The 26,664-nt window shown below is 42.1% G+C and overlaps 1 protein-coding gene and 1 long non-coding RNA gene across 3 annotated transcripts in view; one reads left to right on the forward strand and one right to left on the reverse strand.

Annotated features, from left to right (window-relative positions):
- The window catches only part of LOC118098540 (partitioning defective 3 homolog), a 345,845-nt gene that overhangs the window by 149,754 nt on the left and 169,427 nt on the right, over positions 1 to 26,664 (reverse strand). For both annotated transcript variants that reach the window (XM_035142467.2, XM_035142463.2), the window contains exons 10-14: positions 26,460 to 26,629; positions 22,116 to 22,255; positions 21,506 to 21,634; positions 8,584 to 8,772; positions 7,537 to 7,707 (exon numbers count right to left, since the gene is read on the reverse strand). In XM_035142467.2, the coding sequence (XP_034998358.1) occupies positions 7,537 to 7,707; positions 8,584 to 8,772; positions 21,506 to 21,634; positions 22,116 to 22,255; positions 26,460 to 26,629 (799 nt within the window). The remainder of the gene's footprint in view (positions 1 to 7,536; positions 7,708 to 8,583; positions 8,773 to 21,505; positions 21,635 to 22,115; positions 22,256 to 26,459; positions 26,630 to 26,664) is intronic.
- LOC124855074 overlaps positions 1 to 26,664 on the forward strand; it is an 85,531-nt gene that overhangs the window by 27,326 nt on the left and 31,541 nt on the right. The window lies entirely within an intron of this gene.

Below are 26,664 nucleotides of genomic sequence, written 5' to 3' on the forward strand. Positions count from 1 at the left end.
AAGGGCAGAGGTAAAATCCAAGAGCAGACGAAGCAGCTAGAGAAGAAGATCTGAAGCTGGTGCGCACACAGGAAATGTGTCAGAGTGCAAGTGCACAGTTTGAGCACAAGCAGAGCAAACCTAAGCACAAGCAGGGGCTATTTGAGTTGGAGCGCAGGGTTTTGCTGTCTGCTGCTCTCAAACTGAAAGACTCGCTCTTGAATAAAGATAGGAAAACAGCCCATGTCTGTCCATATTGACCATTTTTGGCACATAAGTATTGCAATAGCATCATATACCACATTACATATACTATGTAGAGAGGTGAAAGGGATATGACTGTGTATGATCATTCACATACAAGTTTTATTTTGCATAACAACACACGTCTTCAGACACTAAAGCACACACTTCACCTTTGCAGTCCTCCACCGAGCTGAAGCAGCCCACTCAACCACCAGATTCAATATATTATTCTCTCAATTGGTCCCATTGAGTTTCCCCTGCTGCTCCTAAACGAGTTAGTCCTCAGAGAGTCGGCCGGGAATGAGGGCCCGGCAGCACTGGAATTGCATTTCTGTTGCTCTGCGATCTACTCTCCGCAATTTAGTCACTGCTTTATGACAAACTGCATTTCCCAGAGTGCACTGCTCCCTGCCCTGGCGCTATCCTCTTTTTCATGAATCACTCCCATTCACTATGACAACAGGGGAATTGCAGCTTTTCGTGGTCCTGATCAGACTGGACTTGTGTTCGTATTATGCTGAAGGGGTGGGGTCACCATAGATTCCCATCCCTGTCTCGTGCCTCTGTTGTGGGCCAGCAGTAGCTCAATGTTTTAAGGTCTCTCCCAGCAGTGGTCAGCTCAATACTAATAAAACCATAATTTACTCGGCTGGGACTCTGATTGATAGCTCTCTCAAGGCTCTATCGATCAGCCTTTCTCTCATGCGAGTGAGTGTCTTTTGTTAGGGCCGGCCACTTCCTTCCCCCTTGTCTCTTTGCATAAACATTCTCTTCGTGACTAACGGCAACAGTATTGGAATGAATCACAAACACAGGCCATTGGCATGCTGAGCAGACTGTCTGCTCCTTTAGAAACACAATAAGCTGTTATATCTACTCACTGCACGGAGTTAACTAAGCTACTGTGACTGAGAGCCTCTATGAAGGAATAATACTGGGGTAAAAGCATGGGATAGCATCTCTGCTGCTTTGATCATCCTGCTGTACCCCCTGCTGCTCCTCATCAATAATAAAACAGTGTTCTAGCTTACCCATTACCTGACCATGTTCCATAATGGTGCAGCTGTAAAACACAAGAGACTAAGGTAAATTATGACCCGTAGTCCACCGTCATTACGAAGCAAATGGCCACACATAAAACAGCATTTTTAAAGGAATTGCTTTTCTACTTCTTTGTGAGACCTCATTATATGTAAATTGCATTATTTTGTTTCCACTTGCTGCTTTGTGTTAATATTAACTCATGTCATTGTGAAAACCTAAAAATGTGTGTTAGCCCCCCCACCTCCCCTTTTACGCTGACCTGTCATCCTTGCGCATCATGCTGTTAAAAGCCTGTCACATTCCTTCAATTTAAAGTACCGGTACTGACGCTAATTAGCTGTCATATATCAAAACCTCAGCAGTGTCATCAGTGATTGACGTATTTGTGGTGGATTTGATGAGGAACAACAAGACACCAGTGGACATTCCTGTTAATGTGGTACCATACAGTGGCTTGAGGAAATGAGAAAACAGGAAACCAGAAACCTGTTCCTCAGGTGACTAAATGCACTGGAACACAGTGGTTTCCTGTCCCACATGGCATTTACATAATTGGGGTTGCTGGACTGGAAAGTCTGTCAAGTGGTCAAATGTGGGCGAATTTCTTTACATAAAAGCTTTACATTTATGTCTTGGGGTGTTCTTGACGGAGAGCTCTGCTGAGACAAGAAAAAAACGAAAATACCGAATGTGGAAGTTAGATATATCTTTTTTTCAATAAATGGAATCAAACAAATGGGGAGGATCACTGGTGAAGCGGAGAACATCCTTAGGCAGAAGCTCTGTCTCATGAATTATCATGAGAACTCTAGGGCTGTGTAACACCATGTAAAAATAGTACCCCGAGAAATTCGATGTGTAGTATGAGCGAGGTAGTTTGCTGGCAAACGCAACACACCGAGGATGAGACAGGTTTTGTGGTGAAAGTGTGTTTTTGTTGCTCTGATTAATGCAGTGTTTCGCTGGCAAGCTGCAGTAACACTGTCAGGAAGGACCAAAAAATAAGAAAAACACAGTCGATGTCTGCAGAAGATCTCTGTCATGAATAACATCAATTTCAATTTCAAATGAGAGATGAAACCCAGCCAAACATGCTTATCATCAGCCTGTCTGCTTTTAGATGCCGCTGTGATAAATACTGCTTCTTAGAAATGTCATGAACTGCTGCGGCTGCTGCAAATACAAACATTCACTGATCCTAAAAGTTCATAAACAGGAGAGATGAGAGGGGATGCATGTTTTATGAGCTCAGACTTATTTATTCTAATTGGAAAAACATTACCTTGAATTTCCCACTCATTAGCTGCAATTTCAGTTCTCTGATCATCACCTTTTATATTGAAATAAGTTTTGATGTCTCACAGTATGCCAATGTCTTTTCTTTCACCCTAACAAGTGCAGTGCCCGTTCTAAACATGCCTGTTTGGAATGGGCTGTTTACTCAGGTAATGGTGGTTCCATATTTCTTTCTGAAACAGTAAAGGTGACGAGCAGCAATTGAAACATGCTAAGAAAAGACCGACTGCAGGACTCAGTCCACAGAATCCTGAAGCCGCGCCTCCACTGCTGCACAAAGTGCTGTGCTGTGATGCTCTGCTCTAATGATCGACAAAGTCACTTGTGTTGATGAGTTTCAACCACTGCTGCTACAGAGCACTGGTCACACGTTTATTTACTGTAAATCTTAACCGTACACATGCCAAGTGTGAGGCTTTGAGATGAACAGGTCTTGAGATATGCGTTGCACATGCAGACGGACAGATTTCTGGAATAACTAGATAGATGATAGTTCATTTTTCGATGGATGGAAATGTTTTAAACTAAAGAAGTGAGGGGAAGAAATTTGAATAATCTGTATTTTTTAATAACCTACATCAGGGTAATAAATGAAAATACATTGAAAGACTAAGGCCACATAAAAAAAAAATAATGGAAGTGAAATTACTTTTCATAAATTTAATTGCTTAAACACATGTGCGCGTACATTAGTGGAACTCAGATACAGATGAGAAATTATACAGTCTCTGAAGCAGCCATGCAATTACAACACTTCAAATGAATTGGCAGTGACCAATCAAATCGCCTGATTATCTGGGGCAGAATGGTGGTTTTTCAAATGAGGGGTGGGGGGGACGGTGGCAAAATTAATTGTTCTGGTACAGAGTGTGTGTGTGTGTGTGTGTGTGTGTGTGTGTGTGTGTGTGTGTGTGTGTGTGTGTGTGTCTATCTGTGTATGTGTATTGACCATATTCAAATATTATTAACTGTACCTATCTTTGTTCCCTGTTGGATTCATTATTAACTGTAATACAAGGTGTTGGCATCAGGGCTAGTTTCTAAAAGCAGTTTTTAATCATCTCTTCTGACTTTGGATCTTGTTGCATTTGACTTGCCACATCCTCAACTCACTTTTATGCAGTGGTTGGGTCAGAGTCTTCCTCGACAAAATAAGTTTCGTACTTTAAAACTTGAATTGGGGCAATGAGTGTAAGCACTAGTCAGATTTTGCAACAGGCTCATGAGACCTTCTTGGTTTTTGCTACCTTCAAAATATCCTCGAGCTAAATCTGAAACGCTGCTGTGTTAGGCTTGAATACATCCTTGGTAAAGCCAAAGGATTTTTATAAATTTTTTATTCCAAGGTCAGCGAAATTCCTAATTTTTACCTGAGGCTGCTCATTGCCGCTGCTTTAATGGCAGCAACAATAGGCCAGTTACTCCACCTCAGATGTGGGGTTAATCATGGGCCGTCAGCAGCATGAGCCAGAGTATTGAAACACCTGTCTCTGCCACTGTATGAGGATGGATATCACTACAAGTTCTGCTGAAAGCAAATGGGCTTCTGGGAGACCTTGGTCTATGTGTGTGTGTGTGTGTGTGTGTGTGTGTGTGTGTGTGTGTGTGTGTGTGTGTGTGTGTGTGTGTGTGTGTGTGTGTGTGTGTGTGTGTGTGCGTGTGTGCGTGTGTATGAAAGTGTTACAGTGCATTTCACATTTACGTTAAGGTGTTTTATGTTTGTATGAATATATTTCAGGATCCTTTTTGTCAAAAACATTTTCAATTAAATAGAAGAAACAAAATGTCAGTTAAGCTCCTTTTCCACAGGTAAAAAAAAACACTAACACCCACTAACTACTGGCTTTTGTCTGCAATGGGACTGGATACAATCCAGTAAGCTGTGATGTCAAATTACTTTGTAGACACAGGATTTTATCAACTCCGTCTTCGATAATGGAAACGAGATATGCAAGTAAATGCGCTAATTTGGCAAGATATCTGCTGTGCAGTTTTGCAGACATCCACCCAACCAATCTAGAGTTTAAACTACCAAGAAGCATCCAGCTGCTATGCTCTAACAGAGATGATCACACTTTAGCCCACAGGACCAAGCGATGATGAAATCAATGCAATTTTCATGGAGTATGGTGGCCTGGATATGCTGCACCCATCTAAGTCCTCGCCTCTGATGCATTAGGCTGTACTGCTCGGCTCCTCTCCCCCCCCCGAAGACAGTGATGGATCTGATTCATTTCAATGGTGGCCTCCAGTGCTCACTCCCATTCGGCTGGGTGACAGTGGCAAACTGAGGCTGGCTCCCCACAAATCTGCCTGCTGCCTGGTCAACACAGCAGGGCAGGGGGAGAGGGGGGTGGATGTAGCTGCCGGGAGCTGGCGTCGACATTTAACTCCTGCTTTTCTTATTTGAGGTTTACAACTGACCTCGAATTATTACAGTCTTATCTTTTCTTGACTTTTAGTTTTCAAATTCTCACTCTCACAACCGTTTCAACGCTTCCTGAAGACACTGCAGCTTAAGTAATGATTGCCTGTAATGGGACTTTAATGGATGAAATCCAAAATGCACTATTACATCTCACTTCTCCTTTTGTTTCACATACCCTCAATCTTTTTCTGCAACATCATCAATTAGCCGTCTCATAGCAACTGATGTTGAAATAAATGTCACCTTATATACAAACCTGTCAAAATTTCTCTCTAAATCATCTCTTCAAATGGATCAAAATTGCAATAAACTTTAATGTAAAAGTGTCATTCTTCATCCGTCTACCTACAGAGCGATAATGCAATGATGAAAAATATATATTTTCAGTGTTTCTCAAGACGTGTTTGTCTGTGACCCCAGCTGTCTGCTCAGTGTCAGTCTGTCTACCTGTCTGCCGACTGGTGAGGGATTAATGAGGACAGGAGAGTGACTGGACCCAAGTGATAGAACTCACTGAACCTTGGGGCTAAATTTTCCCCGGAGGGACATGTATCTTCTCCCCTAGTGTGGAGATGGGGAAGGAGGGGAGAAGGGATTAAGGCAGAATGAAAAAAAAAAGGCAGGGGGCTGCGTTGGAGGGACGAGTTGCTTTAAGTACCACTGAGACAACAAAATATAATCCAGGAAGTCTGATTTATGGGAAAAAAATGTCATGGATTTGAAGGATTATAGGATGCCACAACAACAATGCACAGTGATTTATAATACCGGAGCCGTAAAATCCTATAAAAGTGAAGGATTTTACGGCGACAATTATTTCAGCTTGCGTCGAGATGATCTTAAGGTAAACATTAAATATGACAATACAAGGGAATCGAACTGTGAGTGTGATGTTACAGCCGAAGTTAAACTTTAATGAAGGTTTGTTTTGTGTGTTTTTGTTTCCCTGTGTTTTTTGCTGTATCTCTCTCTCTCTGCACCATCGCTTTGACAACACAGTAGTCTTATTCGAATGAATAATGGGGCAACATTTTCTCTTTCACGCCGGACTTTTGTGTTTCTAAAAGCATCCTAAAACACAAGCCCTGGGATGGAGGGTTCATGGCCATGAAATTAAAATGACAGACCTGGAAAGGAGGGCTTGACTGTATGGATTAAAGTTAACAGAGAACAAAGCAGTGAGAACAATTCTTTTTTTATTTTTAAGCTTATTTTTATAGCACTTTCTTGACAAGGTCACAAAGTGCTTCATAGGGGGATAAAAATAAAATAAAATAAATACAAATAAAAATACAAATTGAAAAATGTGAATAATTGTTTTTAAATCTACACAGAGGTCAAAGGTTGTTTTTTTAAAAGATAAATTATAAGAGCAGCCCAGAAGCTGTACAACGTCAATTTGAGTGATACCTGTGGAAATTCAACCTGAGTCCCTGGTTGTGTTTATCCCAAGTTCTACCTGGTACAATGTGGGGCACAACAAGTTGAGGGGAAAGGAGGTGAAGATTAGCATTGAAACAAATAGAAAAACAAGCCGACGGGGCACCGGGGGAATGATGTGGTGAAGAAGAGAGAGACACAGCGCTCGGAGGATGAGGGTTAGCGGGGAGGGTGAAGGGCAGAGTGGGAGAACGGGTCTCAGCGTGGTGCTCCACACTGACACACAGCCACAGGACACACGCTCCAATTAGAGTCACAGCAACACTAATCAAACCTGATCTACAACCTCTGGCTGCAGGCGGACTGGACGTGTGTTGAAGTATTTACACTTGAATCTACACTCCTGAAATACAGTCACACTGCACTTGGCATTTTACATTCAGCTAAATCATGTTTGCGTTCGCTCGAGAACGTGAAAGAGTTTAGTTTTTCTTCAAAATTAAATAAATAAACTAGGCTGGGATTATTTCTGTGTCACAAAGGATATTTCATAAAGTTGAAATCCCCTGGCTTTCAATATTCTTCACTGTTGCCTCATGACAAATATCCACCTAAACGCAATACATATTCCTTTATCTGCCTATCTGACAGTGTTATTTTGCAGGCCTGTCAATCACAACTCAGTGAAGTGCTTCTTAGATATCATATCAAGGCCCACCGTGGGAAATATGAGACATATCACCTATCTCACACAGGAAATGGGACTGTTTGAAGATTTGCATGGTGGTGTGGTCGTTTCGTAAAGGTCCCCCTGTAGCTATCTCAAAGCTCTAAAAAAAAAACTATGGGGGACAGATTATGGCTCGTGGCAAGGTAGAAGAAAGCCACTCTCATTTATCATTCAGTGCAGCTGAATGTAGTCATCCCTCTTCTTCATTCTATATGTCTTCTACTTATACACACACAGGATTTAAATTAAAGTATGCATGTGCATGTTTGTTGAGTGTGTATAAAGAATATGTACGATATACTGAATGCATGTATAGGAAGAGTGAATTGTATTAACAGCCTTTTAAAAATCAAACAAAGGCAGACCAAAAGTCCTTGTGAGGGGAAATGGTCCCTAGCACCTTAGTGTGAATCCTCCCTCTCTGTTCGGTTACCTCATTGTTTGTGGCCACCCGCCGAGCCACGATGAGCTGGATCATCCCTCGCTTGTTGCCCTCGACAGACATGGATGTCCGCAGCGTCTCCATGGCCTCCTGGTTGGTCTTCCCGAGCAAAGACTCTGCGTTCACTGCAATGAGCTGGTCATTGACATGTAAACGCCCATCCTGCAGAAAAACACACAGGGGAGAGTTAGATCTTTTTGTTAGTTGTTTATGTTAACATGAATATTCTGAAGCAGCTCTCGGGATCACACAGACCTTTTAATTCAATAATATCCCAAAAGACTCTGGGGCAAAACAATAATCTTGTATCCCCATTAATCCCTAACGATGATGTATTTTTTATGGTTTCAGAACCATATAAAGATAAAGTGTATGAAACCACCGGTATTTATGAACACTTGAATTCATCACCTGATTCAAATCTAATATAATTTTTCAAGGCAAAAGTGAAATATTACAGAATGGTGTAGGGCAATAAAACAATATCAATAAATATCACAATATAATTTTCATCAATAGCAATATAACAAATGTCTCAATACTTATACATTGTGTAAGCACAGAGAGGAGGTTTAACATATAATTGATCCACCTCGAATTTGTAAAATGTTTAGCTTTTTGTGTGTTTGTCATTTTCTGCTAATAAAGATGAGTTTAAAACCACATCCTCTACTCGTACGAAAAACCTAAAGAAATGAAATAAATAATTATGATTTTGACATTTATCGTGATGATTATCAATATTGACTGAATTTAAGATTTTATCCTTGGCCATGTCGCCCAGCCCTTTTAACAGAACATTGCTGCCCCAAGGTAAATATTCACAACATGAGTCTAATGCCACTTATAAACATCATGTGACCACTTAAATATCACAAAGGCACTGACTTTGATATGTTTACATGCAGCAGCAGCAGCTCTACAGCACAGTGACCCATCTGTGTACTTACCTGTAGGTCTTTGTCAAAACCATGAATGAAATCAATAAAATCCATGAAGGAATGGTCAGAAGATAAGTGAGTGGGAGTAGTTACTTGCCTTGCTAGCAGCCCCTCCGTTTATAATGGACTTCACAAAGATGCCCAAGTCGGCGTGGTTCTCCTTGGAGCGATTGCCTTTGACGCTGACACCTAGGCCTGCAGAGCCTGAGTCGTTCAGTGGGATCTCAAAGGTCATGAACTCTCTCGAACCGTCAGGGGTTAACACCATGTCATCTTCCTCTGGCTGCTGAGGGTAGTGAAGAAAGAGAGAGATGTCTCTATCAGATCTGTTTTTATTCTAAATCAGTTGGGCATCAAAAAGACCAATCATCTCTGCTGATGATGTGCTAATCAATTATTCAAGTTACATAGAATGGACAATGAGGTTTTTAGGCTGTGATTCAGCTTTATAATCAAGCTATAGCAAACTGTTGCTGAGCCCCACTTTTACATTTGAATGCCTGTGAGAAGTATCTAACCTTAACTTTGGTGAAGAGACAGAGAAACAAAGAGACTTAAAAAAAAAGAGGATAGTGGAACAAAAGTTGAAAAAAGAGCAGGGATGGGAAATGACAAGAAAATGGAAAGCGAGCGGGAGACAAGATAAAGAGGCGTAAGATGAGGGGAGCGGGAGAAGAAAGCAAATGGGTGGCAAGCATGTCACATACTGTATCTCAGGGCTGTCATCGTCAATTGGCCATACTGTCTAGCCAAGCGCTGGTAATTCCTCCACCGTCATGAGCTCGGTGTATTAACAGTGGGGACGGCGGAGAACTTTTGAAACCGCCAGCAAGCAATTTGATACTCAAACAACGGCGGCTTCCTTTGAACAACAGCCCTTTGAAGGATCATTTGTGACACGTTAAGAATGTGACCTTCTTTCCTTGTGCAATCCTTTATGGAAAATCACCATAGTTGCCTTTTGTTGCAGGGGTGTGCTGCAGATCCTCAGTACACAAAATATATTTTTTTTATTTCAGCTGCCAGAGAGGTGTGAGAGAGAGTGTCTAATAGGCAAGGAGATCAACTGAGCTGGAAAATAGTCCATCAAACATCCGCTGCAATCTCTTCTCTAACTATTTTCACTGGTGTCTAACAAAGAGCGTCTGGAACAAGTAACCAAAAGAATAGTATTTTATGTCTCACTTGCAGCGGTACAGAGGTGGGAGAGAAAGCTAATAGTGTAGGGAAAACACAGGGGGACTAGTATTTTCTTTCTTAGGTAGAAACAAGGACGAAACCTGGAAAGGACCTAAAAAGGATTTAAAAATATTTTCTATTTAAAGATTGTTGCTGCTCACGCACACTGAACATACGCCTGCCGGTGTCAACAAGCATGCGCATGCTGGTGTAGAAAGAAGCATTTGCTGTTGGTTGCAGAAAGAGCATAGGGCTACAAATGAGAAGCAGCAATGGTGAAAGGTAAAATGTTAAATTTAACTGCACAACAGCTGTTAGCAAAGACAACAGGGCGAGCCCCTCTTTGAAGTGATTACTCCTGTTGCGTTCTACACTGGTAACCGAGGCTAATGCCAGTTGTTTTCTTCCGGACGGAATAGGAGCCTGACAAATCAGCAAAGGCTATATTGAGACAGAACAGACCCAATCAGAAAGCCTTTCTGAGTGTCTATCATTTAAAACATCTCAGTTTCTGCTCGTCAAGTCTAAAACACAGCCCCAGAGTTTTCAAACCAAAACAGGGCTTCCGAGCTTTTTTTATTCAGCAGGAAATTCTGAAGTAGTGGGGACGCCAGGTGTGTCCACAGGACAGGAAGTCTCAGAGCTCGGCTGTACTACTGTGATTGGCCAGATTGGTTTACTGTACATGAGTATTTATTGCCATGGCAGCCAAATCCACATGATTGGAAATTAACCCCAGGAACCCACTGCAAGAGCTTTAAATAGACTCAAATCAATACATGCGGTTGCACACGCACGCACACACACACACACACACGGAACCAGATGGATGGCAGCCAGGTGTGTGCCCTTCACAGCTGCTCGGATAAAGAGTGAAGCCGAGGAATAAGGGAAAGATACAGAGAATAATATGTGTTTTTTTCTTTTTTGGAGGATGAGGAGTTATTAGGATGCAGTGGTGCGTTCAGGTGAAGGCTCTTTTCAACACCCTCTGACTGAGCCCCTATTCTCCAGACGGACCTTCTATCTGCCCCCTTTTTCTTTTTCTCTGTTTTTCTTTCAGACTGGGAGTACACCTGTCTGTACAATCTGCCAAGTGGGCTTTGTCCCTGAATGGACTATTAGTGAATTCAGACCGCTGGAATTCATTTAATTGTGCTGCATTTCAACAACTGTAGCGGCTTTATTCGAGAAATCACTGGCTATAGTTAGGAAATAACCCGTTCCTTTCCCTCAGACAACAAAATGGAACAAGGGGGATAGAAAAAACAACTGTTGAAAAACTGTTCTTAGGGGTAAATATAATGCATCTTAAACTTCCTATTCCTGTCTAGAACTTGTAAATATATGTAAGAATTTATATCTATACAATCTATGAGCGTTTATATTGGAGCACTCTTAACTAATGGGTTGTGATAATTTGGTTTCCAATGCAGGCCCCCTAGCAACACAGCACAAACATACACTGAAAAGAACTCCTGTGGATGAATAGCCTCATGCGTCATTGGCAGGATCAGTCTTTCTCTTTAATGAAGATGTTTTTATCAAAATAAAAGGTAAATATTGGCTCTGAGTTAGCTCACTGGAGAGGCTTTTAGCCCTACAGCGGAAGATGCCGTACACCGGATAAAAAAGAGTACTTTGGATGGACCCCATCTAAGCCTGTGTGTGCGCGCGTACTTTTGCACACACTCTCTTCCAAAATTATGACAGAATAACCACCCACTCAGAGCTGTGTTCCGGGAGTAGCGGGCCGAGGCACAGAATGAGAGAGCAGTGTAACATTTCCATCAGACAGGACCAAGCGCTTCTAGCTAAGAATGAGTTTGTCAGGCTGCTTGACAGGCCTTGTTGCAGCGATTCAGCTCTGGCAGAGCTGGATTCAACTGCCGCTGTGCTGGAGAAAAAAGGCAGTCAGCTCATTGTTCCGTGCTCAGTCCCATACATGTACCTGAGACAGAGGGCTGACAGTAGATGAAGTGATGCAAAAAACTGAAAAGGTTGCATGCTTAAATCAACTTCAAAAACACCAGTGAAAAAGTTCCATATGAACTGATAACTGGAAGATTTGGTGTTAAACATTTTTCACAGGTACGGTCACTGGAAGAAAACCTTTCAGGAATTCCAATTGTCTCATACACAGAAAGGACAACATCCTCCCCAGAGAAGGAGCACTCACTAATGATGGCTGAGTGTCTCTCACCTCCACCACTACGAGCAGCTGAGCCAGGAGCACACTTCACCTGATCCAAGTGGGTTTGGACACATACACAGGGCAGTAAATGTTTCTACAGCATCATTAAACATAAGTTTGGAGTGGTGGACTCGAGTGGTGAAGGAGCCTGTGCCATTGTCCATCTTCTACCTTTCAGGAAACAGACTAATCTGCCCTCTGCCTGAACTCTTTGTTTTGTGATTGCAAAGTAATTCTTCAATCACATTCAGCTTGTTTATGGCCATGGCTGCTTCATAGTGAGGACGTTTACCAACATCCATGAGCTTCACCATATTTACTTCTGTTTATGTTTTGCTAAATCATTCTTCAGAAGACATTGTATTCTGGTGTCAGCCTGAGATGATTCACCCTATTTGACTATTGTCAGGTCATCTGTCCCCTACATGAGCTTGTAGTAGGGACCTACTAAACCTACTAGAAGCTTCAGCAGGCTGTTAGCACCCATTTATTTCATTGATCCAGTTCATGGAGCCCAGTAGGTGCAGAGGGTCTGTTTTCACACATGCTCATGAAACAGTTCATGTGAAATCTTCCAAAAAGTTTTGCACACATTTTCGTGCATAATCCTATGAATCGCCCTCACAAACCTCTGCAATGACACTGATATTCTCAAACAAAATGGCAGAGATCTCTGTGTCTGTTGCTATGAAAAGGCCCCGATGCTTTTAAATCCATCAGTTATTGCGTGCTTTGCGTGTAGCTATACACAAACATAGTAAGTGCAACAGTTGTCGTAATGTATGCAGTGTGAGATTTGTAAGTACTCTTACAGTGCTGCATGACAACCTGCATCCTAAGAAGCGACCAGGAGAGTATGTAGTTCACATTCCATCATAGAATTTAAAGTTTTTAAAAAGATAAAACTAAATCTAAAAGATGCCCATATGTAACTAAAACGGTCCAATAATAATTTCTAGGGAATAAACTGGTGCACTGCTGTAATCATTAAGGTCAAACTTATTACTACCACTTTTGAGTGGAGTGCCTGTAAGAAGCCAAGAACGTCTCCTTTCTGCTCTCTCTGACTCAGCCATGCAGTCACAGTCCATTATGCGATGAAGTCCTTTATTAATTAACACTGTGATGGGGTAGCTCCCATTCATTACAGTCCATTGTCTGGGCAGGGGACAGTGATAGAGGCAGCATTGGAGCAGAGACACAAGCAGGTGAACCGAAGAGGGTAGAGAGAAAACATTGCTCATTACTCTTGCAAAAATATCCCGCCTGCTTAATCTGCCTTTTTGTTTTGTTTCTACCTCACTAAACTTGTCACGCACTAACAAGGAAGGTGTGTTAAATGTGTTCAAGTGTGTGTCGGAGAAACATTGCAACAGAAAAAGCTAGAGTGAGATACAAGAGGGAGAAAGACAGAGAGAGGGAGAGAGAGAGCGCAAATGAATCACAATTAGTTCTATTCACACAAAACTCGGAGTTCTCCGCACATCACTGCCTAAAACAATTAACACTGCTGGAAACTTCTTTCCACACTTGGCCCAATTTGGCGACATTAAAGGTCATTGGAAATGAATTTAAAAAGGCTAAAAGAAATCAGCCATGTATGTAATTGCAAAAGGGGCGTACGCGTGATAAGTATTGTAACACAAATTTCTTTGGGTGCTGTTTCTTCTCATAACATTTTCTGACAAAGGGATGGAATATTAAACACCTCTCAGCCTAAAGCAAAACGCATGCTTTTTCAGGTAAAATCACTCAAAACTGAAGGTCACAGCGAGCAGTGGAGGATCTGAAGTAATTGTGAACTAACAACATGTGTTCTTCAAGATTTAGATTTAGAGTCAGCTATGACAATCTTGAAGTGAAATCCACTGGGGATGTTCTAATGAGAAAGCTCATGTGGCTCATTAGCAGAGTAATTTCAGTTTCTATGAGGGCATCTGAGGCAAGATATGTCTATATCACTGCAAATGTTTTGAGGTTATCAGACCCTGAGTGGAGCAACCGAACGGAAGCTCGTAGGGGGGTTGACTTGATGCTTCTGTAGGCGATTTAGGAAACAATTACATCCAATCAAGATGAACATGAAAAACAAAAGGTGACTGTTTAAGTCTACTTGGCAACTGGAAATGTTTGCAAAGGCTTTTCAGTGGATCCAACCTACAGACGCACATCATGAACCAGATGCCTCTCATTTCACGCTAATGGCGGATAAAAAGTACTTTGCTATGTCCAACCGCACACGCACACTTCAACCCATTATGTGTTCTGGAATTAGATGCTGGATCCCCCTAGGGAGAGTAACTGTGTCGCCATAAGTGGCCTTTAACTACCTTGTTTATCGGCATAGCACAAGGCTGCGGTGCGCCCTCCCGTTCTCCGCCGTGACAGCAAGCATAATTATGGGAACAGCTGCTGAAAAGTGCTCGACGGAAAACAGGTGGTGTAGAGAAGACGCGCTCGGAAATCGTTAACCAGGCTGGCATTGTCTTCAACCACACTTGGCAGCGTTCACTTTAATCACGACAGAGCATGTTTCTGAACTCTGCACTTTGATCAAAAAACCCTCTTCTCCCGCAGCCAAATTAATAATGTAGGAATTCAACTCATCAGCATCCTTGAAATGGAAAATAAGATGCAGAGAAAAACAAGAGAAAACCGAATAAGGAAAATGAAAGAGAAAAGGAGGAGGAAAGTACAATGTGTGTGTTTCTCTACTAAAAATCAAAGAGTAAAGCAAAGTATGCATTTTATAAAGCTTTCATGGATAATTTGCCCCCAAGAGGATGCTCTCTGTAGATGTGGAAGACATATTTATGTGCCATGGTAACACATTGGAGTCCAGATCACCATGTTCTCTCATTTCAGTCATTTCTAAGCAGCGAGTGGAAGAGAAAGTGACCTCCAAGATGCATCTGCCGCTGCCAAACTGTTCTGAAGAGCTTTGCAAAGTCACAGATGCGATCACTGATTGCAGGTTGCCAAACCTCAATCCTACACAACTCCTTCCAAAGGCTTTTAGAGCAATTCCTGTAATTTGACTTCACCTGAGTTCCAACTGTATTTTCAGAACAAATTTACCAAGTAGGGGTCAGCCAACACTCGACGTTTGTAATAGCAGAGCAATTTCCTGATTACATCCAATTACATTTGAGCAGCTGGTTTGTTTTTTAAGTTGTATCATAGGGTACAACTGGGAATTCATTATTGAAGAAGTGTGAATACTGGAAAAAGGTTGAAACATCTTAAATTATCAGATCCACACGTAAGAAATTACTCATCTCCTCGAGTTGTTTGCCAAGTTTTACTAAGGTAAAATATCTGGCTCAGCCACCTGCTGTTACATAAATAAACTCCTTAAGAGACAGAGTAGAAAATGTCTTTCTGCAGAACTTTATTAGCAAAAAGTTGCAATGCATTACATCATCTTTATAGTGAGGCTAAAGAGCATTACTCTAAGAGACATCTAATTATATTAACACCAGAGATGTAATTCTTTGGCATGACAGCCGATACCACGTAGCTTAAGATAGCACTGTTTATCACCACTTCAATGTAATACCCTCAAAGTGTTATCTGTGCAGTTATATATCTGAGAAGGCTACCACTTTGTGGGGAAGGAGTTCAAGAAGATGTAGGCCATCTTATCTCATCTCTTGTATTGTTTTCAGAGATTCCATATAATATCAAAGCAAAGGGTTGAAGCTCTGATCCTAGACGAACTTTACTAAGAGCAAGGACCAACATGAATCGATGAACGGCGCTTACTGAGAATATTATAAAGGAATTCTGATGTATTTTGTGACACTCTTTTGAAGCAGGTTGTGTATCCGTTAAGACTCATGCAGTGCCCGTACTAAAAATCCCTGTTTGCCTGTCCTGCTACAGAGCTAGTGCAAAAGTTCACTTGTCATAAGTGAGTCCTCAAGTGAGTCCTCCTCAAGCAGTTCTACAATATACTGTCACTCAGTTATTGTTTGCGTGCTGCTGCACGTTGTGTGCAGAGCTTTTTATGTACAGTCTATGGTGCAGAGTGAAGTTTGTATTCATCCTGCCTGGTTTATCTGCAATGAAGATTTTATTTGTTTAGTTTGTTTTTTGTAAAATGAAACTGAATTTGCTTTATTAATGGTCACATATGATCTGAGTTTGACTCGTGGTTTTACCGAGTTGCCGATCACTGGTGTAGTTTATCCGAGGATTTAGAAGAAGACATTTTCAGCTCGGTCCACAGAGTGAAGGCACACTGCCCCGCCCCCACTGACTGCTACAGAGCGCTGGTTGCCTGTTTATTCATTTTTTATTAATATTGAACATTAACAATATACAAGCCAAGTGTGAAGCGGATAAGATGAAAGGTTCTTCAGATATGTGTTCCACATACATACAGACCGACGGCTGTTTGCGGAATTAGTAGGTCGATGCATCCAGTTTCAGACATGCTTGATAGTATTTCAGTTTGGATTTAGTTTTTCCATATTCTGCTTAAAGTTTTTACTAAACTGTCAATAACAAAGTTGAATTCTACGTTAAGGAGTAAGCGGAAGAATGAGGGGACGTGAACTTGGCTCGGACTCAACTAAAATGTGTATCATTTAGTTGCTTCCAAAGACAGGGGATCGTGTTTTGTTTGCCTGGTATCAATTCATTTCTCCCTCTACCGACTCGGCAAATGGATCTCAGCAGCGAGAAAATCAATACGGCGTCCTAAGTCTGTTCCTGTCTTTAATATGGGCACAATCTTGAATGACAACCTCACTGTACTGCCGGTGGCATATCAAGAACCAGCTGTGTAACACTGTTAGAAGTATGATTAAGAAAAAAGAAACCAAGATATCATCTGCTGTGAATAATTGTGCAGAAGCTACGCAACGCTGACATTGATTGCTTCAACTTGGAGGAGAAAAACAATGGAGAGCTTGTTTGGACTGAACCATTTCGGGGAACCAAATGCTTTTATTTGCACTGTATATAACTATTTCAAGATCTTGTATAAATAGCAGTATTTTAGCTTAAACAAATCTGGAGTAGTTCTGAATGCCTCAGTTGCATTCAGCTGGTAAAAACGGGGCAGGGAGGATTTAAAACCAGGCCACCGGGGTTGGCACTTATGAAACAGGCCATTAGTCTGCTATAATTGTCAGCAATATTGTCACGCATTTGTCCTCAGCATTCGCACGAGCCATAAATTTGGCTGTCACATCAATCAGAGTCCGGAATTAATTGCACAATTAAGATTCTTATTGCTTGGCAGATATAGCTACTAATGGATCAGTGACAAGTGTGATATGATCATAAAGAGGGGTTTTAATGTACTGTTTGATTGCTCTTATGTAGTCTGCAGTGTTACAACATGAAGCTTCACGAGTCCATTTGTTCCCGACAGTGCATAGTCCTATTGGATATAAAAAATACTGTTTATGTGGGGGTCACAGAATGATGTAAGGGTGAGCACTGACAACGTTATTATGGTACAAGAGCATATGTGACTAATCAAAACCCATATTGTGTGTCATGTTTTACTTGGGGTGGTTCAGTATTTCTGCTGTTATTTAAAATATGATTAAAGCATGACTGAGAATACGTGTGTGAGTGTGTGTGTGTGTGTGTCCGTAAGACAAGGAGTGAAACCTGTGTCAGCAGCGATACTTACAGGCTAATTCACTTATGCCGCAGCAAGGGTTTTACAGTGAATTAAAATGATTTGTCATGAGTGGGGACGTGGCAGTATATCTCCCTCCACTTATTGTTTATGTCACAACAAACTGGTAGTCGCAGATTATATTTCTCTGCCTTTGTCTCTAAATGGCACCACAACAGGTGAATGGATGTGGCACTCCACCACTGACGGCAGCGTGTGGATGGACATCATTCTTTGGACTCTTGCCACGGCTTGTTGCACAGTGACTCGTGACATTTGACTTAGTTATTACAGGAAAAAGGGAGCTATGAGAACTCAATCTCCCCGCCACAAAGCCGGTGAAACGTGGACCAAAGGCACAGCTTTGCTCGCAGCTGTAAGCACAAACAGCGCTGCACGCTGGGAGATAAATGTCTACAATAAATAACATCCGCTGGCTATGCGTAGGAAGTGTGCACTACATACCATGTGTGTTTTTAAATGTTGTGCTTGTTTACGAGCAAGAATGAGAATGTGTGTGTGAGTTGTAAGGCGTATGAGGTCATGAAGAGAGAGAATGGTGCTTTGGGAGACAAATGCTTTTTAATTTAGGTGCGAGCTACACCTCACTCCAAACAGCCCATATTCTAATTATCTCCACAATGATTACTTTTGGATTACAGCCACAATTTCTATTTATTATCCATGTATATTTTTTGTCTTGCTACCTCTTATGTGTCCTGTTGGACCATGTTCAAACTACATTGATCTAAAAAAAGAGGAAAGGTATGGATCACTACAAAGGTTTGACGCAGAGATCATTTATGTAGATGTTATCTCAAGACCACAAAGTCACCACGTATCTTCATGAGTTTCCCCCAAGACTTCCTACTCACTCATACCGGCCCCTCTGATGATACAAGTTTCTGTCTCCAAACAATTACTTCACAGCGATTCTTCTGACATCTCTTCAGTCTGTTGTAATCCTGCATTGCAATCGCTGATTCGACATCCCAGAGCTGTCAAGTAATGGAACAGCACTTCAATAGACAGGTGACTTTGTTCACATGGCCATTGATCAGAGCCTCCTACCGAGTCTTCAGGTTTCATGTTAAGTTCTAAGAGAGAACGCTGTACTTTATGTCCCTACTCGTCTCGTCTCAACCTCTTTGAATGAACATGTCTTACTGTCTGAAGGTCACAGGATGTATAATACAACAGAAAACCAAATATATGCACAATTCCCTCACTCCCTCTAGTTATATTATAGAATAGACGGCGTGAGATCAAGAGAGAAGAAGGAGGTTTTAAAAAACAGGCCTATTAGGGAAGATTACAGAGTTCGGTAAAGGTTAAAGCTGTACTACTTCTCTGAAACTACATACGTACGTCTCCAAATGGATATTGATATCCTTGGAGTAGAGCGGTGTGCAGTTGCCACACAGACAAAGACAGGGGGAAATCACAGAGACAACGCCCCACTTCACTCTATTGCCATTTAACCTTTTTCTCTTCCCAGCGAGTACATGTTTATTGACAGGTATTGAGAGCTAGTGGGATTGCTGCTGAAAGCATGTCAAAATACACCCCGACCGTGGTAATTAAAGACGCAGCGCAAACACGTTGGGGGGGTAAATTAATTCCTCTGGGGGTTCGTGCTCTCCGCCTGGCACACAATAAAACATCTAAACAAAGGGAAATTTTCAGCTCTGACATTAAACATCAGCAGGCAAATGTCAACTAGACAGGAAAAAAATCAACAACGCTCCTTTCTATTCTCATCTATACAGCTGCCAGTGTGCGTGTGTGTGGATGTGTGTGTGTGTGTGTGTGTGTGTGCATGAAGACAATACTTCTTTGACAGATACCGACAGTTCTCTGGCACGTCACTCAGGCTGCATTTCAAAACGTCATCGTCACATTATCATTCAGGGAATTAGATGAATGACGACATGTAAACAGTCACCTATACATGTGTGGTGATGTGTGTCCTTGCACTAGAAGATTGTGTAGCATACATGCACACACACACACACACACACACACACACACACCGACTGTGTGACTGAGGAGGCAATTACCAAGCATGCTTTTCCACCATGCTTTATTTGCAATAACTGTCATCGGCAGAGTCTTGGCCTCCTTATCTGATTTTTATGAACATACTTGGAGGGATTATTGAGATTTGTGAGAGCACCGCGATGAAATGTGAAAGTGAGAAAAAAAAGAAACAGTAAGGGAGAGCAAAATGCTAATATTCGGTGGAACGTGATGAAATATTAACTATCTCTCACAGCATGTAGAAGTTGGTCGGGAGAAGAAAAAAAAGAAAAACACAGAGAGAAGAGATTATTAGACGATGTTTCCATGATGAGCTTTTTTCTAATCCCGTCATGCCTGAGGAGCTCAGAGAGTGAAGCCGTCAAACTCTCACACCGCACAACTCAAGAGTCGACAGGCCAGGGGCAGCTGCGCATTTTTTAACACTCCTCACAGCATCATTCAGCAGCTGTGGAGCATGAATCAGTTCACTGCTTCTCTCCAGTTAGCATTTGAGTGTCGGCTGTACTGGTTAAAGATCAGTTTCAGTGAGTTTACGGTCACATGTCAGAAGAGGTCAGTGTACAGTCGGGAAGAAAAACCCTTTTATCAATAACAATAACATCTTATAAGATTGTGCAAGATTCCTGAATTCAATGATAAGAATTCTGGGGACTTCTTTAATATGATTGGGAATCGTAAATGTGATGATTAGTGTAAAGCTTCAGACCAGTTCTAGTGTATCTAAGTTTAGGGGGCGGTGCTTTTCTTACAGCACATTAGCGGAGTAGAAAGTGTCTCAGAGGGCCATTACTCTGCACCCTGAACAGCTCCAACAGCGGGGTTAACAGCGCAGGTGCCAGGCTGAGTAGTATAGTGTAGCAGTGAGGTTGGCATCGGGGGCCTCTGGTCTGCCAAGGTGCAGTGACGCCCGAGCCTGCTGTCAGAGCCGCGGAGCGCGGGCCGGACGAGGGCAGTCGCCTCACCATCTGTTGCACGACAGCCAAAGTCACCCTGTATGTAGGCTGTGTGTCTGAGTACGGAGTGTGTGTGTGTGTGTGTGTGTGTGTGTGTGTGTGTGTGTGTGTGTGTGTGTGTGTGTGTGTGTGTGTGTGTGTGTGTGTGTGTGTGTGTGTGTGTGTGAATATGTACAAAACTCAATTGGTTTCTGTCAATACACATAATTTGAGTTTGGTGTGTGTGTATTACTCATGTTGTGGGGACCTCAATCTGGGGACATTACGGGGACTTGTCTTGACAAAAAGCAATTCCACAAAATTGTAATAATTCAATTCTAAATTAAAGACATGTTTTAAAGTTAGGTTTAGTGGTAGGCTTTGTTGGTTAATCAGAGTCTCCAGGAAATCAATATAAGTCAATGTAATGTCTTCTGAAGTCATGGAGACGCGTCTGTGTATGGGTCTATGGGTCAGTGTGTGTGTTTGTGTGCATGTGTGTGCGTGTGTGTGTGTGAGAGAGAGTAATTTCATATTGTGAGAGCTATGTCTGCTTTTGTACATCACTTGCTCTTGTTTGTGAATGTGTAATTTGACTATAGTCTGTTTTTTCTATGCACTTGTACAAGAGTGCGCAGTGCACAGCTGCACAAAGAGTGTGAATGTGTGTGATTATGCCCACAACTGTGTTCTCTTACTTCACACTTTTCTTTTAAAAAACTTTTACAGAACAAAGAATATAAAAAATATCTGTGCAGAGGTGATGGACTGACGGAGCAATGGCACATCAGTGTTGCCACCATGATAAAGAACTCAGTCCATGGACTGCCCACATTTTCATGATCCTGGAAATTTGCAGGTGTGTGTATTAAGCCAGATACTTAAGTTATAGTTCTCCTCCAGTATCAAATACATCGCGTGTTAAGAAATGTAGAAATACCATCATCCTGTAATGTAATAAGATATCCTTGTTTTTCTTCATGGGACAGCAGTAGTGAAAGCACAAGATTATAAGGTGATTTGCTGAACTGACCACTTCTCTGGGCAGCTGGGAGTCCTCCTGGCGCGTCACCAGCAGGTTCACAGTCCCGCCCATGGGTGTGGCTCGTAGCAGGGCCACCACCTCTTCCTGAGTCTTACCATTAAGGTCCACTCCGCTAACCTGCACACACACACACACACACACACACACACACACACACACACACACACACACACACACACACACACACACACACACTTAGGCAAAACTAAAATCAAAAAGCTCTCAGACTTTAACGAGGGAGAATCTGTGGCCTCCTCATAACCTTTATGCAGTTGACTGTCTGAGCCAGTTGGAGTTGGAATTAAACGTGGGTTATTGCCCCCTAAAGTCAGCGGTAGCTGATTTTCATGTCAGTCTGATTGAAGTATAATCAAAATATTGTTCCATCTAACCAATTTTCCTCTACAGTTCAAAGCTGTGTTATAGCCATAGGGAACGCAGTGTATTTGACTTATTTCAACAAAGCTCAGTTAGATTGAATTTTGGAACAAAGCCACATCATCAAAGAAGTAATTAGTGTCTGAAATTACATACAATCTCAAAGAGCCCACTCGCTCAACACTGCGTAATGGTTAGAGGTTAAAGAGCGCCGCCTCACCTCCAGCAGCCGATCTGCAGCTTTCAGTCGGCCATCTTGGATGGCAGCGCCGCGAGGAAGGATGTTTTTGACGTAAATGGGAGCACTGCCGCCGATGGGGACGTCTCTGGATGTGATGCTGAAGCCCAGACCCTCTGGACCTGGGAGAAAAACAATCACTATTAAAGTAAAAAAATGAAATGTGATATTTTACTGACCACTGTTAACAGTTTTGGTCTCGCCACATAGGAGTGAAAGGTCAGAGGTTCAGAGACTGCTTTCAGTGTTTTACTTTTTTTCGCAGAAGTGCTTGAACCTGGGCAGCAAAATTGAGATTGTCAGTCTACATGCTCTCACACCCTGCAACCCCAAAAATATACAGGTGAAAAGGGTGAAATAAATAAAGTGCTTGTGGTTATGTTTGGCAAAGTGTTACAGCAGCTTCATCTGAGTTTGTAACTGTCAACAACAGATGATTTGTTTCTCCTAAAAAGCCACAAAAACCTAAATGTGGCTACTGTTTTTTCTCAGTCTGCAGATGAACAACTTTATCCAGTAATCATTATTGCTCATCAAAGTCACAGGGGAGCCTTATAAAATTTACCAAGCTATATATTACGTCCACTGTGACTCAGAGAAACAGAGTAGGCTCTTAAAACCATTTCTGTAAGATCCTTTTCATTTCATGTCACTGCAACATGAACAACCACTGCACAGGGATTAAATTATGGTTCTCCTCCTCTTTTCCATCCTCAAATTTGTCACTGGTTTGCCATCAGGGCGTGTCTCGCTCAGGTTTTTCAGGAAGTAAAAATGAAAACATGTCCCCGACTCTAAATATAGTGTTGACGCTATGAACCAAAATTGAGTGTTTGTGATACGTGCATGTGGACTGTAAAGCCACTCGTGTACATTATGGTCAGATTAAAGAGCACTTATTGACCAGAATAAACAGAGAAATGAATGAGTATGGATCAAAGAATGCATCAAAATGCTGTTCAGTATCCTCTTGAAATGTAGAGCGTTTCACCTAAATAGCACAAATACTGTTTTCTAAATCATCTGTGTAGCATGTGCTCGATAGTTTAACCAAAAGCTTCAGACTCTTCGGTACAATGACAAACCAAGAGGCTGCGTTCGAATCGTATCTGGGTCAAGACAATCTTTCATACGTATGCAGAAGTTTGCATAATGTAGACAGAAGTGATCTTTACATTTACATTATAGTTGTTTCTTATTGATGCATCCTTGAGCAAGAGCTACAAGCCTTTTTTTAAAGTGCAGTGAGTGGGGAGGCTGAATCTGAGAAAACACTTCAGGTATCAGCTGTGCAAAGCCATTTGCCGTAAGGTTTTAAGACTGACCTTTAAGGTTCATCAAATGAATATGAATAGCTGGTCTGGAGGAAGTAAGCAAATACAATAAAGGATAAATAAGAGGATCTCAGGGCTGACCTTTTCTGCTGACCAGACCCAAATTTGTCAAATAAAAGCAAGAAATGGTTTCAAATGTCAATCGGGGAATGAGGTAAACCACATAAATTGTGTTTGTCTGTTATCTTTGATGGAATATTAAAAAATTCAACAGCCTTGCTCCTTAATGTTAATAGATGGACATAAGGAGCAGTGTTGCAGAGATGAATTCCACCGTGCATAACCCAGCTGCTGGTGTTTTTCGCAGTGGAGCGGGGAAGTGGTGTTACGTGGTTCAGTCGAGGCTGTTCTGATGGTAACAACAGTGATTAGTATTCATGTCAAAGTAGCTGCTCATTTCACGGAGCTGTCAGCACCTCTGACGGTTCATCATGACCTACTTTTCCCAGTGTGTCTCTCCAGCAGTCTGTCGAACTTGTCTGTCGTCTCGCTGACAGTGATGGCGTTGATGAGCGAGAAAAGGGATAGAGAAGTGCGGATGGCAACTTTCTCATGGCTTCTGCACACAAACAAACTCGCGGGAAAGGTGATGAAGAGGTTGCTTATAAAGTCAGAAAGTTGAGCTGTTGAAAGTTGATGACATGCTCTGATCTCTCCGTCAATGCAGCGATGCAGCATGATAACTATGCAGACCAAAATAGCTGCCGTCGTTAGTGTTGAATGTTAAATCTGTCTCTATGAGCGACTAACTTTTATTACAAGGTCACATAGGCTGCCATGACAATCAGTACTCTTCTCTCTGGAGTGATACTCAAAATGAAACCACAGAGTAAAGGCCCTTTCAGACAGGACGTGTCTCTGAAACCCATCCTGTTCAATGGCGTACGTGGCACAAGGAGGGTTTATTCGCAGCAGCGAGGGAAGCACAAACGCAGGTCACCAATGTTGAACTTTGACCTCTGCACAATATGACAAAGATGTGCGTCCAATAGAAATGAAGCATCCAACCAGGCACAATGGAGGAAAGGCTGAGTTTTTGAATGCGGCTCGAGAGGAAACTAACCGGAATGCAGCACCATGCAGATATGGAAAGCTGCACTGAGTTTGTGTTACACTGGTTATTGCTTTTTTCCCCCTGATTACAAAAAGCTGAATTATATTAATTAAAAAAATTATTAAAAACCAGCACAGCCAACATGACTGACCCGACTATCTTAATATATATTGTCTGATCCCGGCCTGGCTCATTTGGTATAACCACATTCTAGTGTGTGTCAGAGGAATTATAATTATATAAGTTTGAGACACATAGAGATTTTGAGTCAAGTGGGCACATCAGGTGTGTTTCAACAGTCAGGTAGCTTGTTGTTGGTACACGCACACAGCCTAATGAACAGAATCAAACTCCCGCCCATTGTATGATCATGTAGTTAACTGTCTCCGATCAGGTAATTAGCAGAATGCAGCTCTAATATGCTGGTAGTAATTAACCACTGGCATCTTTATTTTGGGTAATAGAAGAGCAGGATAAAAGTAATTGTATCCCTTTCTGGATTAGTTGGAATCTTGGCTCCAATAAGGCAATTAAATAGCAAACATGAGGAGAGGCTGAGGCACATTAGAATGAGTTAATGGGCTGCGTATGTCCTTTTCAACTGTAGACATTTGATTAAGGCACTCTTGTTAATTCGCCATGTGAGATGTGCTCCTGCCACTCGGAACTCAGAACCATTTAGGCCGAATCACAACAGTTACAAAGTGGATCAACAACAAAAACAGCTGAACCCTGTCTAAAAGTACATTAGTAGTGATAGTAATCAAATGGAACTGTCAAAATGAATTTCAGAAACACATTTAGAGCCTCTCAGATTTTAGTGCTCAGATGAATTTCCGATTCAACATTTTGGAAAATAATTCATATCCTGTTAACGTTTACGAATGGATTGAAGTTTACAAGTGAGGCACATCCATTCCAGTAAGCACCATTTAAATCACGAGCAACAATCTCAGCAACAACTTTGAAGAATTATGAGTAGTTCTGAAGTAGATCGTGATGCAGTGTGGCTAGTGAAAAGACAATAAACTACCGGCACAGGTCTCTTGCTGGAGCTTCACCAACATCTTGGCTTGGTTTTCTCTGGAACCAGAGACTGGTGTGCAGACAAAAAGAGAGGAATTCTATCGCATTAAAAACAAATAAATAGAACTTGCACTGGAGTGCTTGGGGACCTTTGCCAAAGATATTAGAGTAGCTTGTGACTGCTTCTCCCGTGAGGTATGTTGCATTTAGCCTCTGCTGCTGCCCTCACTTGCCGCTCTTTTCCCCGAAGCTCAGAGCTGAGGCCTCAGAGCCAGCTTTCAACTAAACATCTGCTCCCTCCGACAGGAAAAAGAACCAAAAAAAAGGAGATAGAGGCGTCCCCTCTGCCCTGGTTCATTTCACAACCAACTGCTCGTCAATATGTGTGAAGATAGTGAAGTGATGGAAATGAGATGGGGCCTGGCAGTAAATCCATCACAATGGCTGGCGAAGATATACAAATGCTCCAGTATCACAGGCCTGTCCACAAACAAACCAACCTCAGCCGGAGGAAGACTGATTTCTGAATATCAGTAGTTCAATTTTCATTCCACAAGACCACGGTGATCCAGCCCTGTGCAAGAAGCTCAGTCTTTCAAGATGCGGTTGATCTGTGTTTGCATTGGGTTTGCACTGTTAAACAAAACCCTGAGGCATGAAGAGATTTCTGAATATTTTCTGGGAGATTAACAGTATTCTTTATTCTCCCTGAATATGTTGTTTACTCTAGAGAAAATAAAGGCATACGTATGATGAGACGGCCCTTTGTCCCCCTTCACTCAGGGAGAGGTGGGGGAGTAGGAGGAGAGACAAACCTCTGTTAATCTTTCCATTCGATGACTCTTGCTACTTGCTGCAGATAATCACATTGTTTATTTGTAACCATGCATTCCTGTTACTGCTGGTTCTTACCTTTCTTCAGCTGGATGTTGAATCTGTGGCCTTTGTTCTTCAGGTATGAGCTGTTTGCGGTGTTTGTGCTTATTCTGCGCTGCAGGGAGGGGGAGGGGGCTGACGAGGTCCTAGAGATGGTGTACCGTCGGCCTGGCTCAGGGGTGCTTCCTGACAGGGGGCCCTGGTGGCTGCAGGAGACAAAGATCAGGGTTTGAGGAGTTTT

This window comes from Hippoglossus stenolepis, chromosome 19, assembly GCF_022539355.2.
Source record: "Hippoglossus stenolepis isolate QCI-W04-F060 chromosome 19, HSTE1.2, whole genome shotgun sequence".
In the NCBI taxonomy this organism is placed as follows: Eukaryota; Metazoa; Chordata; class Actinopteri; order Pleuronectiformes; family Pleuronectidae; genus Hippoglossus; species Hippoglossus stenolepis.